This window comes from Mauremys mutica, chromosome 4 (genome assembly GCF_020497125.1).
Source record: "Mauremys mutica isolate MM-2020 ecotype Southern chromosome 4, ASM2049712v1, whole genome shotgun sequence".
Taxonomy (NCBI): Eukaryota; Metazoa; Chordata; order Testudines; family Geoemydidae; genus Mauremys; species Mauremys mutica.
This window is the reverse complement of record NC_059075.1, coordinates 37,963,285-37,984,873: the sequence shown is the minus strand read 5'-3', so window position 1 is coordinate 37,984,873 and position 21,589 is coordinate 37,963,285. Positions and strand designations below refer to the sequence as shown.

General features: G+C 45.3%; 1 protein-coding gene across 1 annotated transcript in view; it reads left to right on the top strand.

Annotated features, from left to right (window-relative positions):
- Positions 1 to 21,589, top strand: part of TSHR (thyroid stimulating hormone receptor) — a 235,606-nt gene that overhangs the window by 130,303 nt on the left and 83,714 nt on the right. Inside the window, exon 4 of the mRNA XM_045012551.1 lies at positions 16,237 to 16,311. Coding sequence (XP_044868486.1) covers positions 16,237 to 16,311 — 75 coding nt within the window. The remainder of the gene's footprint in view (positions 1 to 16,236; positions 16,312 to 21,589) is intronic.

The following is a 21,589-nucleotide window of genomic DNA, read 5'->3' as shown; positions in this document are numbered from 1 at the left end:
GTGGCTCACCTCCATAAACATGGGATCATGCTTTTCCCGTACCTGGACGATTGCCTCATCAAGGGCAACTACTATGGCAAGACACTCCAAGCTACCCGTTTCACTATCACCCTCTTTCACAGCCTAGGCCTCCAAATAAACATCCAAAAATCCACCCTGACACCTACACAACAGATCGAGTTCATCAGAGCTCATTTCGACTCAATCCAGAGCAGAGCCTCGCTCCCATATCACAGATTCCTCGCTATCACGCAGCTCATACACACGCTATCTATTCGTCCAAGGACACAGGCAAGACTCTGCCTACGGCTCGTTGGTCACATGGCAGCCATCACCTTCGTGGTCCAGTATGCCAGGCTGCACATGAGATGTCTTCAGGGCTGGCTCAATTCCAATTTCAAACCCAACAGACACACCTTAGGGATGCTGTTAACGCCTCCTCCCAACGTTCTAGCTTCCCTACATTGGTGGACAAGCCAGAGAACCTCTGCACTGGGGTTTCCTTCCAGCAATGATCCCCAACACTCATGCTCACCATGGACACTTCCCTAATCAGTTGGGGAGCGCATCTAGGGGGACACAGGGCACAACAGAGACACACCTACACATAAATCTCTTAGAGCTCAGAGCAGTGAGACGAGCGTGCCTTCACTTTCTTCCCCTCATAAGGAGCAAATCTATTCGGGTCTTAACAGACAACATAGCATGTATGTACTACATCAACAGACAAGGGGGAGCCCGATCACATTCCCTTTGCATGGAAGCCATCCGACTATAGAATTGGTGTATACAACATCAAATACAGATCACCGCTTCCTACCTACCAGGCTGCCACAACACTACTGCCGACGCACTCAGCAGGCACTTCTCGACAGAATATGAATGGGAACTGCACCCCACAATACTTCAACAGCTCTTCTCCCTCTGTGGCACCCCGTCAATAGACCTCTTTGCCACAACCCAGAATCGAAAATGTCCCTGGTTTTGCTCCAGAGTGGGACTCGGAACTGCATCCCTAGGAGACGCGTTCCTCATCCCGTGGAACAACTCTCTCCTGTACGCCTTCCCTCTGCTACACAGGGTTCTTTGGAAGATCATAGATGACACAGCCTGGGTCATACTTATTGCCCCGGCTTGGCCGAGACAGACGTGGTATCCCTATCTACTCCGCATGTCCTCCCGTCACCCATGGGCTCTCCCCAACAGGCCAGATCTCCTTTTCCAGAACAATGGACAGGTTCTTCATCCCCAGCTCCAAAAGCTCCACCTCACAGCGTGGTTCCTTCATGGTTCCAAACCCATGAACTAGCCTGTTCTGAGCAAATCCGATATGTCCTCCTGCACAGTAGGAAAAACTCCACTCATAAAACCTACCAGCAGAAGTGGAAGTGTTTTGCCCTCTGGTGCTCACGTAATCACTTAGCGCCCAATATGGTGACCCTCCCTAACATTCTAGACTACCTCCTGAAACTAAAACAAGACGGACTTTCGCTCAGCTCCATCAAAGTGCAACTGGTGGCGCTTACCACCTTCCATGACCTCTTAGAAGGTTATTCACTCTTTACCCACCCCACCATAAAACGATTTCTTATGGGCCTGCAAAATCTCTACCCTGAAATTTACCCAATGGCTGCTGCATGGAATCTTAACCTTGTTCTACACGCACTCATGGAACCTCCATTCGAGCCCTTGGCTACCTCCTCTTATCTCCATATGTCCATGAAGATGGCTTTCTTAGTTGCCGTAACATCAGCAAGGAGAGTAGGTGAAATGAACGCCCTGATGGCCCACCCTCCCTACACAATCTTCTTCAAAGACAAAGTCACTTTGAGAACACACCCTAAATTTCTAAGGTTGTATCTACCTTCCACCTCAACCAACCTGTATACTTACTTACTTTCTATCCCAAACCTCACAAGACTTTGCAAAAGGCAACCCTGCATACTCTCAACATCAGACGAGCAATCACCTTTTATTTAGACAGGACTAAACCATTTTTTAAGTCCCCACGACTCTTTGTTTCCATTACCGAAAGATCAAAGGGTATGGCTATCTCTAAACAACGTCTGTCCAAGTGGATCTCTGACTGCATCAGATCCTGTTACCGCACGCAAAATCTTCAACCCCCCGAAGGCATTAGAACTATTCTACTCGAGCTATGTCAACATCCGTTGCCTTCCTACACAATGTTCCTAATCTTGACATCTGCAAAGTGGCTACATGGTCATCTGAACGCACGTTTGCAAAACACTATGCTCTCATGCAAGACACAACGGCAGACATCATAGTAGGCCATACAGTAATATCTACAGTACTCATTGCCACATCTCCAAAGTCCCACCAACCATAGTGGGTACTGCTACACATTCACCTAGAGTGGAGCACCCACCGGGACAGCACTCGAAGAAGAAGAGAAAGTTACTCACCTTGCAGTAACTGAAGTTCTTCGAGATGTGTCCCCCTGTGGGTGCTCCACTCCCCGCCCTTCTCCCCTCTACTTTGGAGTACTAGTAAAATCGCTCCACGGTAGAGAAGGAACTGAGAGGGGTGCGAGACACAGGTGCTCAGGAAGATTCCAACGAGATGGGAGATACCATCTGAGCGCCTGTGTCCCGACCAGGCACTGCTACCGAAAATCTCTGATCAACGGCACCGGGATGCACTGACACCTAGAGTGGAGCACCCACAGGGACACACATCTCAAAGAACTTCAGTTACTGCAAGATGAGTAACTTTCTCTTTTTTCCTCACTCTCCCCCTCCCCCGTAGGAAAAAAGATTTAAAGGGGCCATGCTCTCTAAACTACAAAGGGGTTACATTCATGTTATTAATTGATATAGGAATATTTGTGGCTTTTAAGTTTACAGGTGCAACTTTTCTCCCACAGTTGCGAGCACAGTTTGTCAACTTTTAGGCATTTAACTACCTGCTTTATTGCTGCAAACAGATACCTTGATGTTTGAATGATACTATTTGCATCCACAATGCATTGTGAGTGCAGTCATTTGCAGACACAGAATTGCTTCCACAAATTAGAGGCTGAGTTGAGACTTAATTCGTGATCAGGTTTTGCATTGTTTTAAGCCTATAAAAGATAGGCAAACTGTTGATTGTGAGGAATATTGTAGTGCCAGTTGCATCTCATAGGGTTCCATTGTAAATGAAGAAGAATATTTTCCTTCCTTTTTCTCTCTCATCCCTAGGATCTAATATAAAATAAATATCTGACTTAGAGTTTTCTATAATAAATCATGCTGGAATTTTGCAACACTAAATAACTCTCCAGGCACTCCTAATACACACTCAGCATTGACTTTTTATTTTGCCAAGCAAAAGTCTTTCTCCTGATAAAATATATTAAATGTTTTTTTCTAACTAAATATGAAGTGTTTGTTGTAGTCACCAACAGAACTACAGCTTATGAGACAGATGTTATACCTAGAATTATATTAACTTGTATGCAATTTAAAATAGAAACCACTGCAGGCATTAGAATGCTGTCAGTGAGAGCTATATGAAGAAAATTTCCTTCAGATACAATTTAATCCAAATAGCTTCAGACTGTGCACATTCTGATCATGCTAGAGCTCTTCAGAAATATTTTTTGAAAAGGTAATTGGAGGGGCACCTGCGTTAATCATTGTCCTTCAGCAGGGATTTGCTCAAAGTCAAATGATAACCAATGATGTGTGTGTTTGAAGGTTATAGATAAAACTGGACCTTAATTTGACTTTCCATCTGTGAGGGTTTCCCATTCTCCATCCACAGGAGAAGCACTTCTTAGGTGAAGGGCCCTATCCCACAACTCCATTGTGGCTCACACCTCAGACAACCTACAGATTTTTGCCCTGAATCTATCCTGTCCTTTTTAGAGCACACTGGGATTCTTTCCCAACTAGTATCTTGCAGTCTGAGGGTCTTGGATTCCCCCTTAGGTTGCTCGGTCCTCTGGGCCACGTAACGGGGGTATGGCAGGTTCTCCTCTGACTGTATTTGGGTTGTCCTTGTACAGATACCCTTTGCTCCTTCACTCCCTTCTCCAGCTTCATCTCTACCCCAGTATTTTACACCTGGGTTCCACTCTCCTGGTCTGTTAGAATTTGTCTAGGTTCTCTCTATCCTGTTTTTCCTCTGCCCCAGCATTTCCTCCTTGAGCCTCACCTTTTCTGGCTTGTTGTTTCCTGTCTAGGATTTACTTGTATCCCTCCTTGTGGACTCTGGGTGTTATGCATGACCCTAGCTCTGTGTTTTCTACCCTCTATTGAGGTTCCTTCCACCAGGCTTCTCTTCATCTACTTAGAGGGAATGGGTTCCAATAGGTCCCTAAGACCATAGGATGGAGTAAAGTTTGTATTATCCCAACCCTTTTCCATTGGAACCCCCCATGTACTCCCAATGGGACTGTTGTCACTGGATAAGGTTCCCTCCCCTGTATGCCCTGTATGCCTAGAGTGTCCTCTCCCCCATCCACCCACTCAAAACCACTGGTTAAACCGGTGTGCTCCACACAAGCAAGCACTGGGCCACTGAATCATTAACCCCACATCTCATCTTCAGACCACTGTTAGAGAACTTGTTTTTACTCTCTTCTGAGAGCTTCCAGTAACCCCACTCCAGCTACAATATTCCCCCACTCCTCATTCCATATACGGACATTCCCACTTAATGTGACCTTTTCCTCTGAATGGGTAGCAGCTTATATCCTGTCTGGCTGAAGTGGCCTTCTCTTCTTCCTGTCTTGCACTTGTGGGCCTTACTGTTTGAGTGGTCCTTGCAGGTTAACAATAAGTGAATTCTGGGACCCAATCTCCTTTGAAGCATTCCCCTGTAGTGTCCAGCTCCTTATCCACTCAATATTCACAGAAATACCAGGGCTACTGGTCCCAAGGGAACAGTGTACACACCAGCTTGTATGATTCAACTCAGGATCAGGACTTTGATTAATATCACAGCACTGAGATTTATTTATAGTGAAAATAAATTTATTATCAAAGATTCAAGAAAATAGTGAGTGAGGATAATGGAAACAAAAGGTTTCTATATACACACAACAAAATCATTAAACTATTAAACTTAATTAGACAGAACATTAACTTGTCTCACCCAAAACATCTTCAACCAAGGCTGGCTATGATCCTGTTTTCATTAATGTAAACTCACTGCCCATTTACTTTCTAGGTGCAGGATGACAGGGTGTCTTCTTTGTTCCCCAAATATAATCCAGCAAGACTTTGAAGTGTATCTCAAGGTTAGGTTTTCTTTCCCTGCTGTGTTTCTCTAACTGTTAGTTCTTCTTCAAGGAGTGTTTATGTGGATGCTCCACTTTAGGTGTCTTGGTACCCTGCGCTTGCAAATGGAGAGTTGTAGTATCAGTACCCAGTTGGCCATGCATGCGCAGCAGCCATCTCGCACCACTCCAAGCAGTTACCTAACATGCACAGCCAACTGTCCCCCGGTTCCTTCTCTACCACTTTGGCTTGAGTCGGAGTGACAGCAGCACCTTCTCTTACCTCAGATACATCAATTGTTTTTAGTTATTCCTGATAGTGTTTGTTTAGTTGTAGTGAGCTACCCTATCATTTCATAGAATCATAGAAGACTAGGGTTGGAAGAGACCTCAGGAGGTCATGTAGTCCAACCCCCTGCTCAAAGCAGGACCAACCCCAACTAAATCATCCCAGCCAGGGCTTTGTCAAGCCGGGCCTTAATAAGGATAGAGATTCCACCACCTCCAGTGCTTCACCACCCTCTGAGTGAAATAGTTTTTCCTAATATGCAACCTAGACCTCCCCCACTGCAACCTGAGACCATTACTCCTTGTTCTGTCATCTGCCACCACTGAGAACAGCCTAGCTCCATCCTCTTTGGAACCCTGCTTCAGGTAGTTGAAAGCTACTATCAAATTCCCCTCACTCTTCTTTTCTGCAGACTAAATAAGCCCAGTTCCCTTAGCCTCTCCTCATAAATCATGTGCCCAGCCCCCTAATCATTTTTGTTGCCCTCCGCTTGACTCTCTCCAATTTTTCAACATCCTTTCTGTAGTGGGGGGCCCAAAACTGGACGCAGTACTCCAGATGTGGCCTCACCAGTGCCGAATAGAGGGAAATAATCACTTCCCTCAATCTGCTGGCAATGCTCCTACTAATGCAGCCCAATATGCCATTAGTCTTCTTGGCAATAAGGGCACACTGTTGACTCATATCCAGTTTCTCGTCCACTGTAACCCCTAGGTCCTTTTCTGCAGAACTTCTGCCTAGCCACTTGGTTCCTAGTCTGTAGCAGTGCATGGGATTCTTCTGTCCTAAGTGCAGGATTCTGCACTTTCCCTTGTTGAACCTCATCAGATTTATTTTAGCCGAATCCTCCAATTTGTCTAGGTCACTCTGGACCCTATCCCTACCCTCCAGCATATCTACCTCTCCCCACAGCTTAGTGTCATCCGCAAACTTGCTGAGGGTGAAATCCATCCCATCATCCAGATCATTAATGAAGATGTTGAACAAAACTAGCCCAGGACCAACCCCTGGGGCACTCCGCTTGATACTGGCTGCCAGTTAGACATTGAGCCATTGATCACTACTTATTGAGCCTGATGATCTAGCCAGCTTTCTATCCACCTTATAGTCCATTCATCCAATCCATATTTCTTTAATTTACTGGGAAGAATACTGTGGGAGATCATATCAAAAGCCTTGCTAAAGTCAAGGTATATCACATCCACTGCTTTTCCCATATCTACAGAGCCAGTTATCTCATCATAGAAGGCAGTCAGGTTGGTCAGGCATGACTTGCCCTTGGTGAATCCATGTTGACTGTTCCTGTTCACCTTCCTCTCCTCCAAGTGCTTCAAAATGGATTCCTTGAGGACCTGCTCCATGATTTTTCTGGGCACTGAGGTGACTGTTGTCTCTGGGTGCTAGCCATCAAGATACTTGAGTGCCTAAATCCTACTTTTAGGTACCACTGTGCACCACAAAACTCCAGTTCAGCTGCTGTCTAACCCTGTAGGCTCCAAAGTTTTTGCCTCTGGACATGTGCACTGCAGTCACCCTCTAGGTGTCAGGGCACCTATCTTCTGGCTGAGCATGCACAATGCTGTTCTATGATAGGCACTATATTTACCTTTTTCCAATCGTCCGGGACCTCCCCTGATCACCATGAGTTTTCAAAGATAATGGCCAATGGCTCTGCAGTCACATCAGCCTACTCCCTCAGCACCATCGGATGCATTGCATCTGGCCCCACGGACTTGTGCATGTCCAGCTTTTCTAAATAGTCCTTAACCTGTTCTTTCGCCACTGAGGGCTGCTCACCTCCTTCCCATACTGTGCTGCCCAATGCAGCAGTCTGGGAGCTGACCTTGTCTGTGAAGACCGAGGCAAAAAAAGCATTGAGTACTTATCTGTCATTAGGTTGCCTCCCCCATTCAGTAAGGGTCCCACATTTCTCCTGACCTTTTCCAGCGGAAAGCCTGTTCTTCAGCTATTCTCCAGTTCCACATAGCTAACTATTCAGCACTGCTGGCTATAAATTTCATTCTTTATATCCTATATTTTACTTTATTTTTTTTCTTTAAAAAAATTATAGATTTTCCCCTTCCCTTTTACCCTGCCTCTCCAGTGGGTACTCAGCTTTGGGAAAAAAACCAAGAAGAGAGAAACAAAAATGGGGTTATCCCTCTTCTTTCTCCAAAGCAATTACCCTCTCAGGCATGCCCGGCTCTCCTGACTTTAAACACTGCCTGACCTACAGACTTTCAATACCTGTCTCAGATGGTCATGCACAGTGTGTCCACTGCCTTGGCGAGACATACATCGCCCAAAAGTGTCCACACTGCAAAAAATTAACTGCTAGGGCAAGGAAGGCCTGGGATCTCCAATTGAAACTTCTGATGATGGAGAAATCCCTCAGATCAGCATCCGACCCCGAGTCCAGGATGCCTGTTGGCCAATGGTCACTAGTGGCAGCGTCTGACAGGGGATCTACTTCAAAAACAGCTGCTAAGGAGCCTGATCCCAAAAAGGCAGCCAAAAAGCGGTCGCACTAATTGTCACAATGAGATTTGCCTAAAAGAAATCTCCGAGTGAAAAATCTGCCACCGGTACCGGTAAAGGACTTGCTAACGTGGTGAACAAATCTGCCCTGGTACTGATGGCACTGAGAGAGCTGGACTGTGAGGCACCAAGAATGTCCAGTACTGAGACTTCCTGAGGAGCTAAACACCCTATGCGGGCAAGCTGTCATGGAGGTACATGCACTAAAGCCAAACTTCCTAGCTTGGCGCCTATGGAGCCAAAGAAAACCTCAGCTCCATCAGAGTACAGCTGGCTGCCATCACATCCTTCCATGATAAGGTGGACAGAGTCACGATCTTTGCTCATTCAATGACTAAACGCTTCCTTAAAGACATAAAAAACACTTATCCCACCTAAGTAACCCTACTCCCATGTGGGATCTCAACCTTGTTCTCTGCAGTCTCATGGGGAAATCATTTGAACCCCACACAACTTGCTCTTTGTTACACTTATCGATGAAGGTGGCTTTCCTCATTGCCATCACGTCAGCAAAACGGGTTGTAGAATTAGGTGCCCTAATGGCACACCCACATTATATTACATTCTTCAAGGATAAAGTAATCCTACAACTGCATCCCAAATTCATACCCAGAGTGGCCTCCCCTTTTCATTTAAATCAGCCCATTTACTTACCTGTATTTTTCCCGAAGCTGCGTGCCGGCAGCAGGGAGGCCTCACTTCACATGCTGGACATTCGCAGAGTGTTAGCTTTCTACATAGAAAGAACAAAAACATTAGAAAATCATCTTGACTATTTGTTTCCATAACAGAATGTTCGAAGGGCCAAACCATCTCAAAACAGAGACTATCTAAATGGATATCCAGATGTATCCATTTGTGCTACCAAAACAGCTACCTGCAAGCTCCACCGGGAGTTTGCACACACTCCACCAGAGCATTATCAGCATCTATGGCCTTTCTCAGTAATGTACACATCACAGACATTTGCAAAGCATCTATCTGGGCATCTGCCCATACCTTCACTAAACACTAGTGAACAGCAATTAGCTGCAGATGCTCAGTTTGGACTCATGGTGTTATCCACCATCAATGAACCAACTCCAAAGCCCCTCCCCTCCATGGAGGGGTACTGCTCAACAGTCACCTAAAGTGGAGCACCCACAGGAACATGCTTGAAGAAGAAGGAGGAGGAGGAGGAAGAGGAGGAGAAGGAGAAGGAGGAGGTTACTCACCTTGTGCAGTAACTGCAGTTCTTCGAGATGGTTGTCCCTGTGGGTGCTCCACTATTCCCCCCTCCCCTCTCCTTCAGAGCTTCATGCCAATCCTCTGGGGTAGAGAAGGAACTGGGGGATGGTTGGCTGCGCATGCTAGGTAATCATTCAGAGTGGGACGGCTGCCGCGTGCGTGCAGCCAACTAGGCACTGCTACTACAAATCTCCAGTAGTGGAGCACCCACAGGGATAACCATCTCAAATAACTTCAGTTACTGCACAAGGTGAGCAAACTTCTCTTCCTTTCTGAAATTCTTACAATTCTTCATCTGCAATTAGCTAAGATGGGTGATGGAACGCCCATTCTGAATGACACAACACTTAATTCACATTTCAACAGAGACAGGTGAATAAACATCCCTGTGTTTATGAAACATATTACAGAAACCTGCTTGTCAACTCTGGTTTGATACAGACTTTAAAACATTTTTGCTATATATACATAACTCCTTAGACATGAAATGTATTTATAGACCCTAACAATGACAATGACCAGCAAGACCCTGACTTTTTTTTATTACCTCACATGGCATTCTTTGTACAGAATGTACATACCAGAATCAGGATATTGTTGTAACGCCCTTGCCACTTGGCATTGAGGGGTTCTTGGGTCATACCTAGAAACAGCCAAATCAAAATGTAAATTATAAATTCAAATTGTTGCAAAAGCAACAGGGTGGATGCATTCTGCCGATGAATACCAAACTAAGAGTTAAAACACATTTAAAGCTCTACATCTCATCACCAATCCACCCATTAGATGTATCATCATTACTTCCCAAATATTCCTGCCATTTTATTGCACCTAATTGGTAGCAGGCACTGGATTTCATCGTACAGTGGGGTATTTGATAGGCCACCCACCCTCACCATTGTGTTAGAAACTGTGGGTGAAGAGAACCTTGACATTTTCTGTAGGACTAAATCTTTTGTACAGGTTTCCTATTCGTAATGCAAATCACTACTGCACCAGCCATACCATCACACACATGCTCGTAGTCTCATTCCATCAACAGTACTCACAGGTGAAAATGTACAGAGATTCCCAGTTAGGTGAACTCAGCTAGTAAAGGCAGCAAAGAATCCTGTGGCACCTTATAGACTAACAGACATTTACTAGCCTTATAGACTAACAGCTAGTAAAATCACTAATGCTTCAGTAGGGATGGGGAGTACTTGCTATCATTCTCACCATTAAGCTTGTAGTCCTAGTGATCTAGTAAGCATAGACGACCCGTGCCTCTTGGCAGTGGGGGGGACACAACTCCAGAATAGATCGAGTCATGCCCCCTCCCCTCCCGGAAAGCAGCGCCCCCTCCGTGCAGTTCTCAGCTGTTCCTCTGCCTCTCCCGGCAGAGTTAAAGCAGCAACCCCTCCTGCAGCTCTGCCTCTCCATGCCCAGTGTAGTTTGCCAGCTCAGCTGCTCCGCAGGGAGGGGGCCTGGCCACATCATTTGACCAAGTAATCTGGGAGGGGGCAATGTGACCCCACATGCCCCCCCCACCTTGCCTCTGCTAGTAAGTGTGATTGTGTAAGACTATCCATAATTATCACTACTTTTCCTTTCTCCACTGAATCCCTGCAAGTAGACATATCTATTGTATAGCACCTTCTTTTGGCGAGGAATGTCTGCTGCAGCCTGCCTCAGTTTCCCATTCAAGGATGTAACAAAAGGTTGTTCTTCGAGTAGTCTCCCTGTCGGTGCTTCACTCTAGTTGTGCTTGTGCCCTCTGTGCCTTTGAAAATGTCACGTAGCAATGTCTGTTCAGCCCGCACATGCGTTACTCAGTCTGAATCATTAGAATAATAGAATATCAGAGTTGGAAGGGACCTCAGGAGGTCATCTAGTCCAACCTCCTGCTCAAAGAAGGACCAATCTCTAACTAAATCATCCCAGTCAGGGTTTTGTCAAGCCAGGCCTTAAAAACCTTTAAGGAAGGAGATTCCACCACCTCCCTAGGTAACCCATTCCAGTGTTTCACCACACTCCTAGTGAAAATGTTTTTCCTAATATCCAACCTAAACCTCCCCCACTGCAACTTGAGACCAATACTCCTTGTTCTGTCATCTGCTACCACTGAGAACAGTCTAGATCCATCCTCTTTGGAACCCCTTTCAGGTAGTTGAAAGCAGCTATCAAATCCCCCCTCATTCTTCTCTTCTGCAGACTAAATAATCCCAGTTCCCTCAGCCTCTCCTCATAAGTCATGTGCTCCAGCCCCCTAATCATTTTTGTTGCCCTCCGCTCGACTCTCTCCAATTTATCCACATCCTTCTTGTAGTGTGGGGCCCAAAACTGGACACAGTACTCCAGATGAGGCCTCACCAAAGCCGAATAGAGGGGAATGATCATGTCCCTCGATCTGCTGGCAATGCTCCTACTTATACAGCCCAAAATGCCATTAGCTTTCTTGGCAACAAGAGCATACTGTTGACTCATATCCAGATTCTCGTTCACTGTAACCCCTAGGTCTTTTTCTGCAGAACTGCTGCCTAGCCACTTGGTCCCTAGTCTGTAGCAGTGCATGGTATTCTTCCGTCCTAAGTGCAGGACTCTGCACTTGTCCTTGTTGAACCTCATCAGATTTCTTTTGGCCCAGTCCTCTAATTTGTCTAGGTCCCTCTGTATCCTATCCCTACCCTTCAGCGTATCTACCAATCCTCTGCAAACTTGCTGAGGGTGCAATCCACGCCATCCTCCAGATCATTAATGAAGATATTGAACAAAACCGGTCCCAGGACCAACCCTTGGGGCACTCTGTTTGATACCGGCTACCAACTAGACATGGAACCATTGATCACTACCTGTTGAGCCCAATGATCTAGCCAGCTTTCTATCCACCTTATTGTCCATTCATCCAGCCCATACTTCTTTAACTTGCTGGCAAGAATACTGTGGGAGACTGTATCTAAAGCTTTGCTAAAGTCAAGGAATAACACATCCACTGCTTTCCCCTCATCCACAGAGCCATTTATCTCATCATAGAAGGCAATCAGGTTGGTCAGGCATGACTTGCCCTTGGTGCATCCATGCTGACTGTTCCTGATCACTTTCCTCTCCTCAAAGTGCTTCAAAATGGATTCCTTGAGGACCTGCTCCATGATTTTTCCAGGGACTGAGATGAGACTGACTGGCCTGTAGTTCCCTGGTTCCTCCTCCTTCCCTTTTTTAAAGATGGGCACTACATTAGCCTTTTTCTAGTCATCTGGGACCTCCACTGATCGCCATGAGTTTGTTACAGTATATACCACTGCACACGTGAACGAGTCTTAGATCCTTCTCAACTGCCTCAGCCTCAGTCATCACAGTTGTGTCCCCATAACTATAATAAACTAACTACTGTAAGAACTATTAGTGGCAGTTAGGTAGTTCTAGTAGTAGTAGTAGTAGTAGTTAAAAAGACCCTTTTTTTTCCAAAAAATGTTGTATATGTTATCTTTCTTAGTTGTAAGGACTGTTACCTATTAGATTGTTTCTCCTCTCCTGGGAGCTTTACATTACTGGAAGGGCATGCCTGGTTCTCCTGGTTTTAAATGTTGCCACTTATACCAGGAGGCAATGCTAGTAAGTGACGGATGCTCCCAGTGCATTTGTTGCCTCAGGGAAACTCATATAACCCAAAAGTGCAACTTCTGTCTGGCATTAAAATCTGGAGCCAGAAAAAACAAGGAGATCAAACTTTAGATCCTCATGATGGTGAGCTTGCTGTGCCCAGCCTCTGATCCTGGCCAGGAGACCTTCTCTGTATGCCAGTCTCTGAACAAGTCAGCTACCTCAACTGTCTCCAAGTTGTACTTCAAGGGCATCTAGGAGGAAGACCCAAGATTCCTCTCATAAGAATTCCAGAGGCTATGCCTTGAGTTCTTCATGTAAGAAGCTAACAGAAAGAAGTTGCAGTCGCCAACGACACCAGCCTATTACTCCCCACCGCCTGTCCCGATTTTTTACACTTGCTATCTGGTCATCCTAAGCAGGAAAGACTGGGAACATGGACTTGATGGAAAGTTTGTTTTCGTAGTCTGATTAAGAGAACCCTGAAAAGTAGGGAGACTGGGCCACTGTAGAGTGACCTCAGGCCACAAGGGGGTGCTGAGAAGGTGGCTGACCCTATTACACTAGTCATGTTCACTTTCTATTTGGTGCTGTCCAACCTACTAAAAATACAGTGCAGTCAAGTGGGAGAGGTTCAACCATGTAAAGCATTTCAAAATCCAAGGCTCAGCAGTTGATGTATGAGACGGTGACTGAAATAAGGCTTTAACACATTTTTTCTAACTACTCATATAAAACACAGTTTGAAAAAAGCTATATGCAGATATGTTTTAATTTTTTGTCTTAACTCATAGTTTGATTTTTTATATTTTATTTTGACCATATTGTGACAGATATTTCCTTTAAAAACCTTCTTGAATTAAGTTTAAGTACATTGTATTACTCATAGACTCATAGACTTTAAGGCCAGAAAGGATCATTATGATCATCTAGTCTGACCTCCTGCACATTGTAAGCCACAGAACCTCATCCACCTATTCCTGTAAATAAACCCATAACTCCTGGTTCAGGTTCTGACATCCTCAAACTATGATTTAAAGATTTCAAGTCACAGATACTCCACCATTTACACTAGTTTAAACCTGTAAGTGACCCATGCCCCATGCTTCAGAAGAAGGCAAAAAAAAAAACCCAAAAAACAAAAAAACCCTGGGTCTCTGGTAATCTGACCTAGGGGAAAGGTTCCTTCCCAACCCCAAATGGTGATCAGTTACACCCTGGGCATGTGGGCAAGATCTACCAGCCAGAAACCTGGGAAAGAATTATCTGTAGTAACTTAGAGCCCTCCCCATCTAGTATCCCGTCACCAACCATTGGAGATATTTTCTGCTAGTAGTTGCAGGTCGGCTACCTGCCATTGTAGGCAGTCTCATCATACCATCCCGTCCACAAATTTACCAAGCTCAGTCTTGAAACCAGTTAGGTTTTTGCCCCCTCTGCAAATGCAGAAGTTATATATTATTGTGGGCTGTCATTGCATGTAACTTCTCTAGGGTGGAAGATGGGATGTGAATCCTGGGAAGTGTTATGAACTTCAAAGGACTACACTCATCAGTGTGCCAGAGGAGAATGGACTTTTGGGACAAACAGCATAAAGTGTTTTCCTGGGGAATCTTGGGGATGTGAATACAAATTCCCACCCCTGATTATGTAAAAACCCAACCTTTAAAGCTAACCCCCACCCCCAAAGGGTGATTGTTTACTGATTGCCTGTTGTCAAAGATTGGAGAAAAAAGGCCCAAACTGATTCGAGAAACAGGCTGATCTGCCCCCTTAGCATGCTTGTTCTGAAGTAAAGCTGTTATGACCTTTTCAAGTACAGAAAATCCCCTTTGGTGGGGTTTGAAGGACTGACTCCTACCAGAGCCCTGGTTGGAGTTCGGGGTGATCTCTGATAAGCTTATTTGCAAGTATGTAAGGTTCTTTTATAGTTTTCTCTATAATACTTTCACCTTAAGAATAAATGTTCTTCCTTATAAAGAGCTGTGTGGTAACTTGTGACTGCTGGCTATTACAGCTGTTTATAGCCTTTGAAGAGTGAGCAAAAGTGTAGACACCAGCCTGTTTAAGCAGGCTGGCTTGCTGGGAATGTCATAGAGTAAATGGGGAACTGTGCAGCCGGGGAGGAAAAAAATCTGGTCAGAAGGAAGAAGGATATGGGTCTTCACCCAAACGAGGTGATGCCTGAGAAGCCAGGAGCCTAGAATGGTAGCTGTTGGGGACCCCTGAGTGGGAATATAGGTGCAGTTGCCCTGAACTGTGACACATGCAACAAAATAAAGTGGCTTCAAAAGTTACTGTTTCTAGCAACATTTTTAAGAGTAAGAAAATATTATAATGAACATGCTATTTTAAAATGAACCCATTCAGTTAATAGTTAAGAGAATAATGTGATTGGAATAATTAAATAAAAATAAATTTAAACCCCCATATTCTCTTGTTGCACATTCACAACGGTTTAGTATTTCCAGGTGTGTAGTCAGAGAAATAGGTGGAAATACACAAATTCACCCTGGGATTTAATAATACCTATTTTTATGGTGCACTTTTTATTCATACATCTGAAAGCATTTACAAAGCATTACAATTACTTACAGAGGCAGAAATGGAGGTATAAAGAGAAGTGACTTGCAAGATCACCCATTAGGAAGTCAGATGCAGAAATGAGAACAAAATCCAGGGCTCCATGCTTCCAATCTAGTAACCTGCCACTGGAGCACATTGCCTTCTTATCATATCACCTGTGACTGTCATTGTGGGGAAAAAAGTGGAATTAAAAATTCTCTTAAATTCATGCGAGAAAGATTTATTTTCAATTTAATTTATTTTCAATGCTGTTCTGAATGTAGGCTGTCTTTATGGTCTGCTTACTATGTAATTTAAGAGCGTTTGTTGCAGTCACAGCCCACAGGCCATCTTTGTTTCCCTACCCCAGTGTTTCCCAAACTTGGGACGCCGCTTGTGTAGGGAAAGCCCCTGGCAGGCCAGGCCAGTTTGTTTTCCTGCCCCGTTCACAGGTTTGGCCAATCGCAGCTCCCACTGGCCGCAGTTCGCTGCTCCAGGCCAAGTGGAATTGGGGGAAAGAACCTGAACTGGGGCTTAGTACCCTCAACAAAGTGAACTCCAGTTGCTTCTCTGATGTTTTCTTCATGTCTTTCTGATTTAACTGTACATTGTGTGTTTTTGGGGTCTAATCAGAATCAGGCACTTGTGCTTGGCATTGTACAAACATTTATGACATTCTCTTAAGGCAAAACAAACTGGAGGCTGAAGAGAATGGGAAGGAACAATAAAACAAGCACAATGAGCATTGGTCATTGCTTACAACCTGTCTTTCTATGTGACATGTTTCTTTTTCTGTTTTCCTGATGTTTAGCTATATCTCCATAGATGCTACGTTACAAAGGCTGGAGGCCCATTCCTTCTACAATTTAAGTAAAGTCACTCATATGTAAGTACAGTGGTAAAATAAGTTTACTTCCTTGAGAAATGTGTGGAATAACACTCTTTCAATATGTTTAAATTCTAATTCTCTCATATATGGTGCTAAATGTTTAACTACCACTTCTCTCTCTCTTTCTTCCTCCTACAGTCTCTACCCTCATCTTGGAATCTAGGGCAAAAATCTGTCAGGGGATTGATCCTACTTTGAGCAGGGGGTTTGGACTAGATGACCTCCTGAGGTCCCTTCCAACCCTAATATTCTATGATTCTATGATCTTCTCTGTGCCTCACAGCATTTTCCTGCTGTACTCCTTTCCCACATCCGTTGCATGGAACTATATATTTTTATTCCTCGTTTTTGTTTGCTTGTTGTTTGCATTGCTTCACTTTATTTTTCTTTTCTGTGACCTGTACTTGTCTTTTTGTAAACAAAGCTCACTGTATGGTGTTTCCTGCTTCTTCTTCGAGTGCTGTCCCTGTGGGTGATCCACTTCAGGTGATGGTGCGTCCCAGTGCCATTGATTGGAGATTTGGAGACCAGTGCTTGGTCAGGCCACATGTGTACAGTAGCTGTCTCGCAGCACCATTGGAGTCTCGTTTAGCGCACACGGCCCAACCCCCTCTGTTCCTTCTCAACCATCTTCGGCTGAAGATGGAGCTCAGGGCAGTGCGATAGCTTCTTCCCCTGTAGATAGAAAAAAATAGAAATTTAGTTGTTAGGTTTGTTGTAGTTATTAGTTAGGATTAGTTGTTAAAAAAAAATAATAGTTTTTGTTTCTCCAGTTTCCTGCTCCTTTTGGAACACCACCCACAAAAGTTTTCTCTGCTTCCCCGCTCCCTTGGACATGCCATGCTCCTCTGGCTTTAAGAGATGTGGCTCCTGCTGAGAAGTGATGCTGCGGTCCCACGGGCACTCGCTCTGCGTGAGATGCCCGAGAGAAACACCCATACAACAGAACTGCATTCGTTGTAACATCTTGAAAGCGAGAGTCCGGCATGACTGGGATCTCCGCCTCAAAATGATCCTCATGGAGAAATCATTCCAACCAGGGTCAGAAAAGAACCAACAGAAGCCTTCCTTTAAGTGCTCACTGATCCAGTCTGAACCGACCAAGAGCATGTTTCTATCCTCTGGATAAATTCATGGTGGTTAAGTCCATTAATGGCTATTAGCCACGATGGGTAAGGAATGGTGTCCCTAGCCTCTGTTTGTCAGAGGGTGAAGATGGATGGCAGGAGAGAGATCACTTGATCATTGCCTGTTAGGTCCACTCCCTCTGGGGCACCTGGCATTGGCCACTGTCGGTAGACAGGATACTGGGCTAGATGGACCTTTGGTCTGATCCGGTACGGCCGTTCTTATGTTTTTATGTTCTCTTACGAAAAGAGGAAGCAAGCATCGACCTCTCCTCAGTGGGATCCACATAAAGAAACAGTCCCCTGTGAGGTTGTTACCATTGGTGCAGACGACCTTGAGAGCCAGTACATATAACTCCCCCGCTACCTGGCACCAGCCATGCCAATGAATCCAAAGCAAAGGGCAAGGAGTCGAGACATAGACAAAGCCATGTCTCCTCCATGGGTGCCAACCATGCTGGCACCTGCAATGGATATGGCACCGACCATGCAGCCACCTCTGGTGCCAACCATGACTTTAGTGATGCTGCCTTGCTCAGCACCGACCCCTCGACTGGCACCGACTGACAGCACTGCGATGGGCCCACTGGCCCCAACAAAATCCAGCCACAAGATGGCTGTGCACCTTTCTGCCACAACTAAATCATCAGCACCACATCCACCAGCACTGCAACAGTTGCTCCATCAGAAATATATTACTGTTGTATCGGTGCCCCAATCACTTCTCGGCACCGACGGATCGCCTGCAAGAAGCGTCTTACACAGCCTACGTTTCTCACAGCACTGCCGATGTCCAGCAACAGGGATAATGAGGACCAGGAGGAAGGATTCTTCTCTCCACAATGCTCCCGCATGACTCAACACAGACTTGCTGGGGTACACTGAGACCCAAAGGCCAACATGCACAACCACCTTACCCGTGGTATGGATAACCATGGGTGTGTCCCCACATGGCATTCCCCATGCAGTGGCCACGTGAGACCCGTGGGCAGCATACAAATGCATGAACCTCATCACCAACCAGAGGTGAACTTCAGTGTCACCCTTTATCTCCAGTGGCTACAACATCGGTAGTCCCAGAGGAGATGATGGAGGATCCAAAAGAAGAAATAAGTCCTGAGGATGTGTGGCCAACACACAACTCTTTTTCCCCCCATGAGGCCATCATGCCACCTTCACCTACACTGGCAGATGGGGAGGTATAGTTCAGTGGTTTGAACATTGGCCTGCTAAATCCAGGATTGTGAGTTCAATCCTTGAGGGGGGCCATTTAGGGATCTGGGGAAAAAATCTGTCTGGGGATTGATCCTACTTTGAACAGGGGGTTGGACTAGATGATCTCCTGAGGTCCCTTCCAATCCTGATATCCTATGACTTCAAACAATTTCAGGAACTTTTTAAACACGTAGCACTTAGCCAGGACATTCACCTAGAGGAGGTCCAGGAAAGTCAACCCAAGTTGCTACAAATTTTGCAATCTTCCTCATCCTCCAAAATTGCTCTGCCCATAAATGATGCAATCCTTGAACCTGCGGAAACAGAGTGGCAGATGCCAGCCATCATCCCTCCAACATGCAGATGGGCTGACAGAAAATAATATATGCCAGCCAAGGGAATAGACTTTCTTTTTTCCCATCCAAAACCAAACTTACTAGTGATCAAGGCAGCGAACCAATTTATCTTTGTCAAAGAAAAGATCCTCCACCTTAATTTGCAGGTCTTTCAGAATACCAACCGGACAATTACAGGAAGCACTTTGAGTTTACGTCTGACCTTCCTGAAGACAAGAGCACAATTTAAGACTGTGCTCACTGAAGGGCAACTAGTTGCCAGGACTACTATACAGGCTTCCCTGGACGTGGCCGATACAGCAGCTCACACCACAGCTAGGACTATCGTGAAGTGCAGAGCCTCCTTGCTCCTGTTGGCCGGTATTCTGAAAGAGCTGCAAATGAAGGTGGAAGACCTTCCCTTTGACAAAGACAAATTGTTTTAATCAAAAACCGATGAGGTTCTCCATTACATGAAGGGCTCTCAGGCATCTCTTTGTAGACTGAGCATCTAAACACCACCCACTAAGAGAAAGTGCTACCAACCTTACCACCATGCCAGGGACACATAGTATAATCGTCCTCATTCCAGACCGTACGAGTCTAGTAGGCAGAGAAATAGACCAAGTGGAATTGGGGACACTGCTCTACACTCATCTGCTGGAAGCAGCGGCCAGTATGTCCCTCGGCCCGCACTCTACATTCATCTGACATGGAGCACCCACAGGGACAGCACTCAAAGAAGAAGAGAGGGTTACTCATCTTGTGCAATAATGAGGCAAAGCCACCCCTTTTGTTGATTTTAATTCCCTGTAAGCCATGTCGTCAGTCGCCCCTCCCTCCATCAGAGCAACGGCAGACAATTGTTTCACACCTTTTTTCAGCGCAGATTCTGAAGCTGCAAAAGCAAAACCAGGCGAGGAGGCGACGGCAGCACGGTGACAAGTGATGAGGACATAGACACGGACATAGACTTCTCACAAAGTACGAGCCAGGCAGTGTGCCCCGGCAATGTGCATATCATGCTGATGAGCTCTGCATGGTCACCTGTGCTGATCAGCTCGCCACGATGGCCAAGCAGGAAATGAAATTCAAAAGTTCGCAGGCCTTTTCCTGTCTACCTGGCCAGTGCATCTGAGTTGAGAGCGCTGTCCAGAGCTGTCACAATGAAGCACTCTGCGATAGCTCCCGGAGGCCAATACCGTCGAATTGCATCCACACTACCCCAAATTCAACCTGGCAAGGCCGATTTCAGCGCTCCTCCTCGTCAGAGGTGGAGTAAAGAAATCGATTTAAAGAGCCCTTTAAGTAAAAAAAAAGGGCTTTGTCGTGTGGATGGGTCCAGGCTTAAATAGAGGTAACGCTGCTAAATTCGACCTAAATCGTAGTGTAGACCAGGCCTTAGTGAAATCTAATTATTGAATAAAACATAAATTTTTGGATATCATATGTCCTATTCTTTGCAGTTTGCCTCGAATAAGTATTCTCAGTGTAGCCGCTCCAGCACCACGGTCACACATTTCTTATTTTTCTTTCACAAGTTAGGTAAGATCCTGTGTTATCCTTGCAAGCATGAGTAACTGTTAATTATAAGCTCTTATATCAGAGGGGTAGCCTTGTTAGTCTGCATCTGTAAAAGCAGCAAAGAGTTCTGGGGCACCTTATAGACTAACAAACATATTGGAGCATGAGCTTTCGTGGGTGAATACCCACTTCGTCGGATGCATGCATACCAACGAAGTGGGTATTCACCCACAAAAACTCATGCTCCAAGCTCTTATAGCACTTTTCACCCCTAGATCTCAAAGCACTTTACAAAAGCAGTTAGTATCATTATCCACTTTTCCAGAGCTAGTTGAGTATTTTTCAGCTAACGGTGCTTTTTGTTGGAAAATGCATATATGTCAAAGCTGAAAATTTTTGCAGAAACGTATTGGTTTTGAGAGGAAGATTTCCCAGGTCCAGGATGAAATTTCTTGTCAAAATGACAGAGTGAGACTTGCTCCACAATAGGCAATAGCCCTGTGGTTAGTGAACTCATCTAAAATATGGGAGACACAGATTTGAATATCTGCTCTGAATCAGGCAGAGTAGGGACTTGAAGCTTGGTCTCCCACATCCCAGGTGAATTCATTAAACACCTGGCTATGGAGTCTCTCTCTCTGATCCAATGAATATTTAATTATTTACACAAAATGCAACAGCCTCAAGCAGGAGAGATTGTGTGAGGGCTTGGCACTATAGCCTGGAGGTTAGGGCACTTGGGTGCGATGTGGGTGACTTAGGTTTAGGTCTCTGCAGTTAACCAGGTGAGTGCCCTAACCACTGGGCTATTAGCTATTCTGTGGTGGGTATCTCATTTTTTTTAATGAAAATCTTTAAAAGGTCTCATTTTTGTTCAGATGCAGAACAAAAACAAATTTCAAACCTCAATTTCTTTCCAAAACAAAATTCTTGTTTTGCCACCAGCAGTACCCATTTTACAGATGGGCAGACTGAGGCATGGGGAAGGGACGTGACATACTCAAGGTCACCTGCAAGCCAGTGGCAGAACTGAGAATAGAACTCAGTTCTCCAGTTTAGTGCAGTATCCCCTGA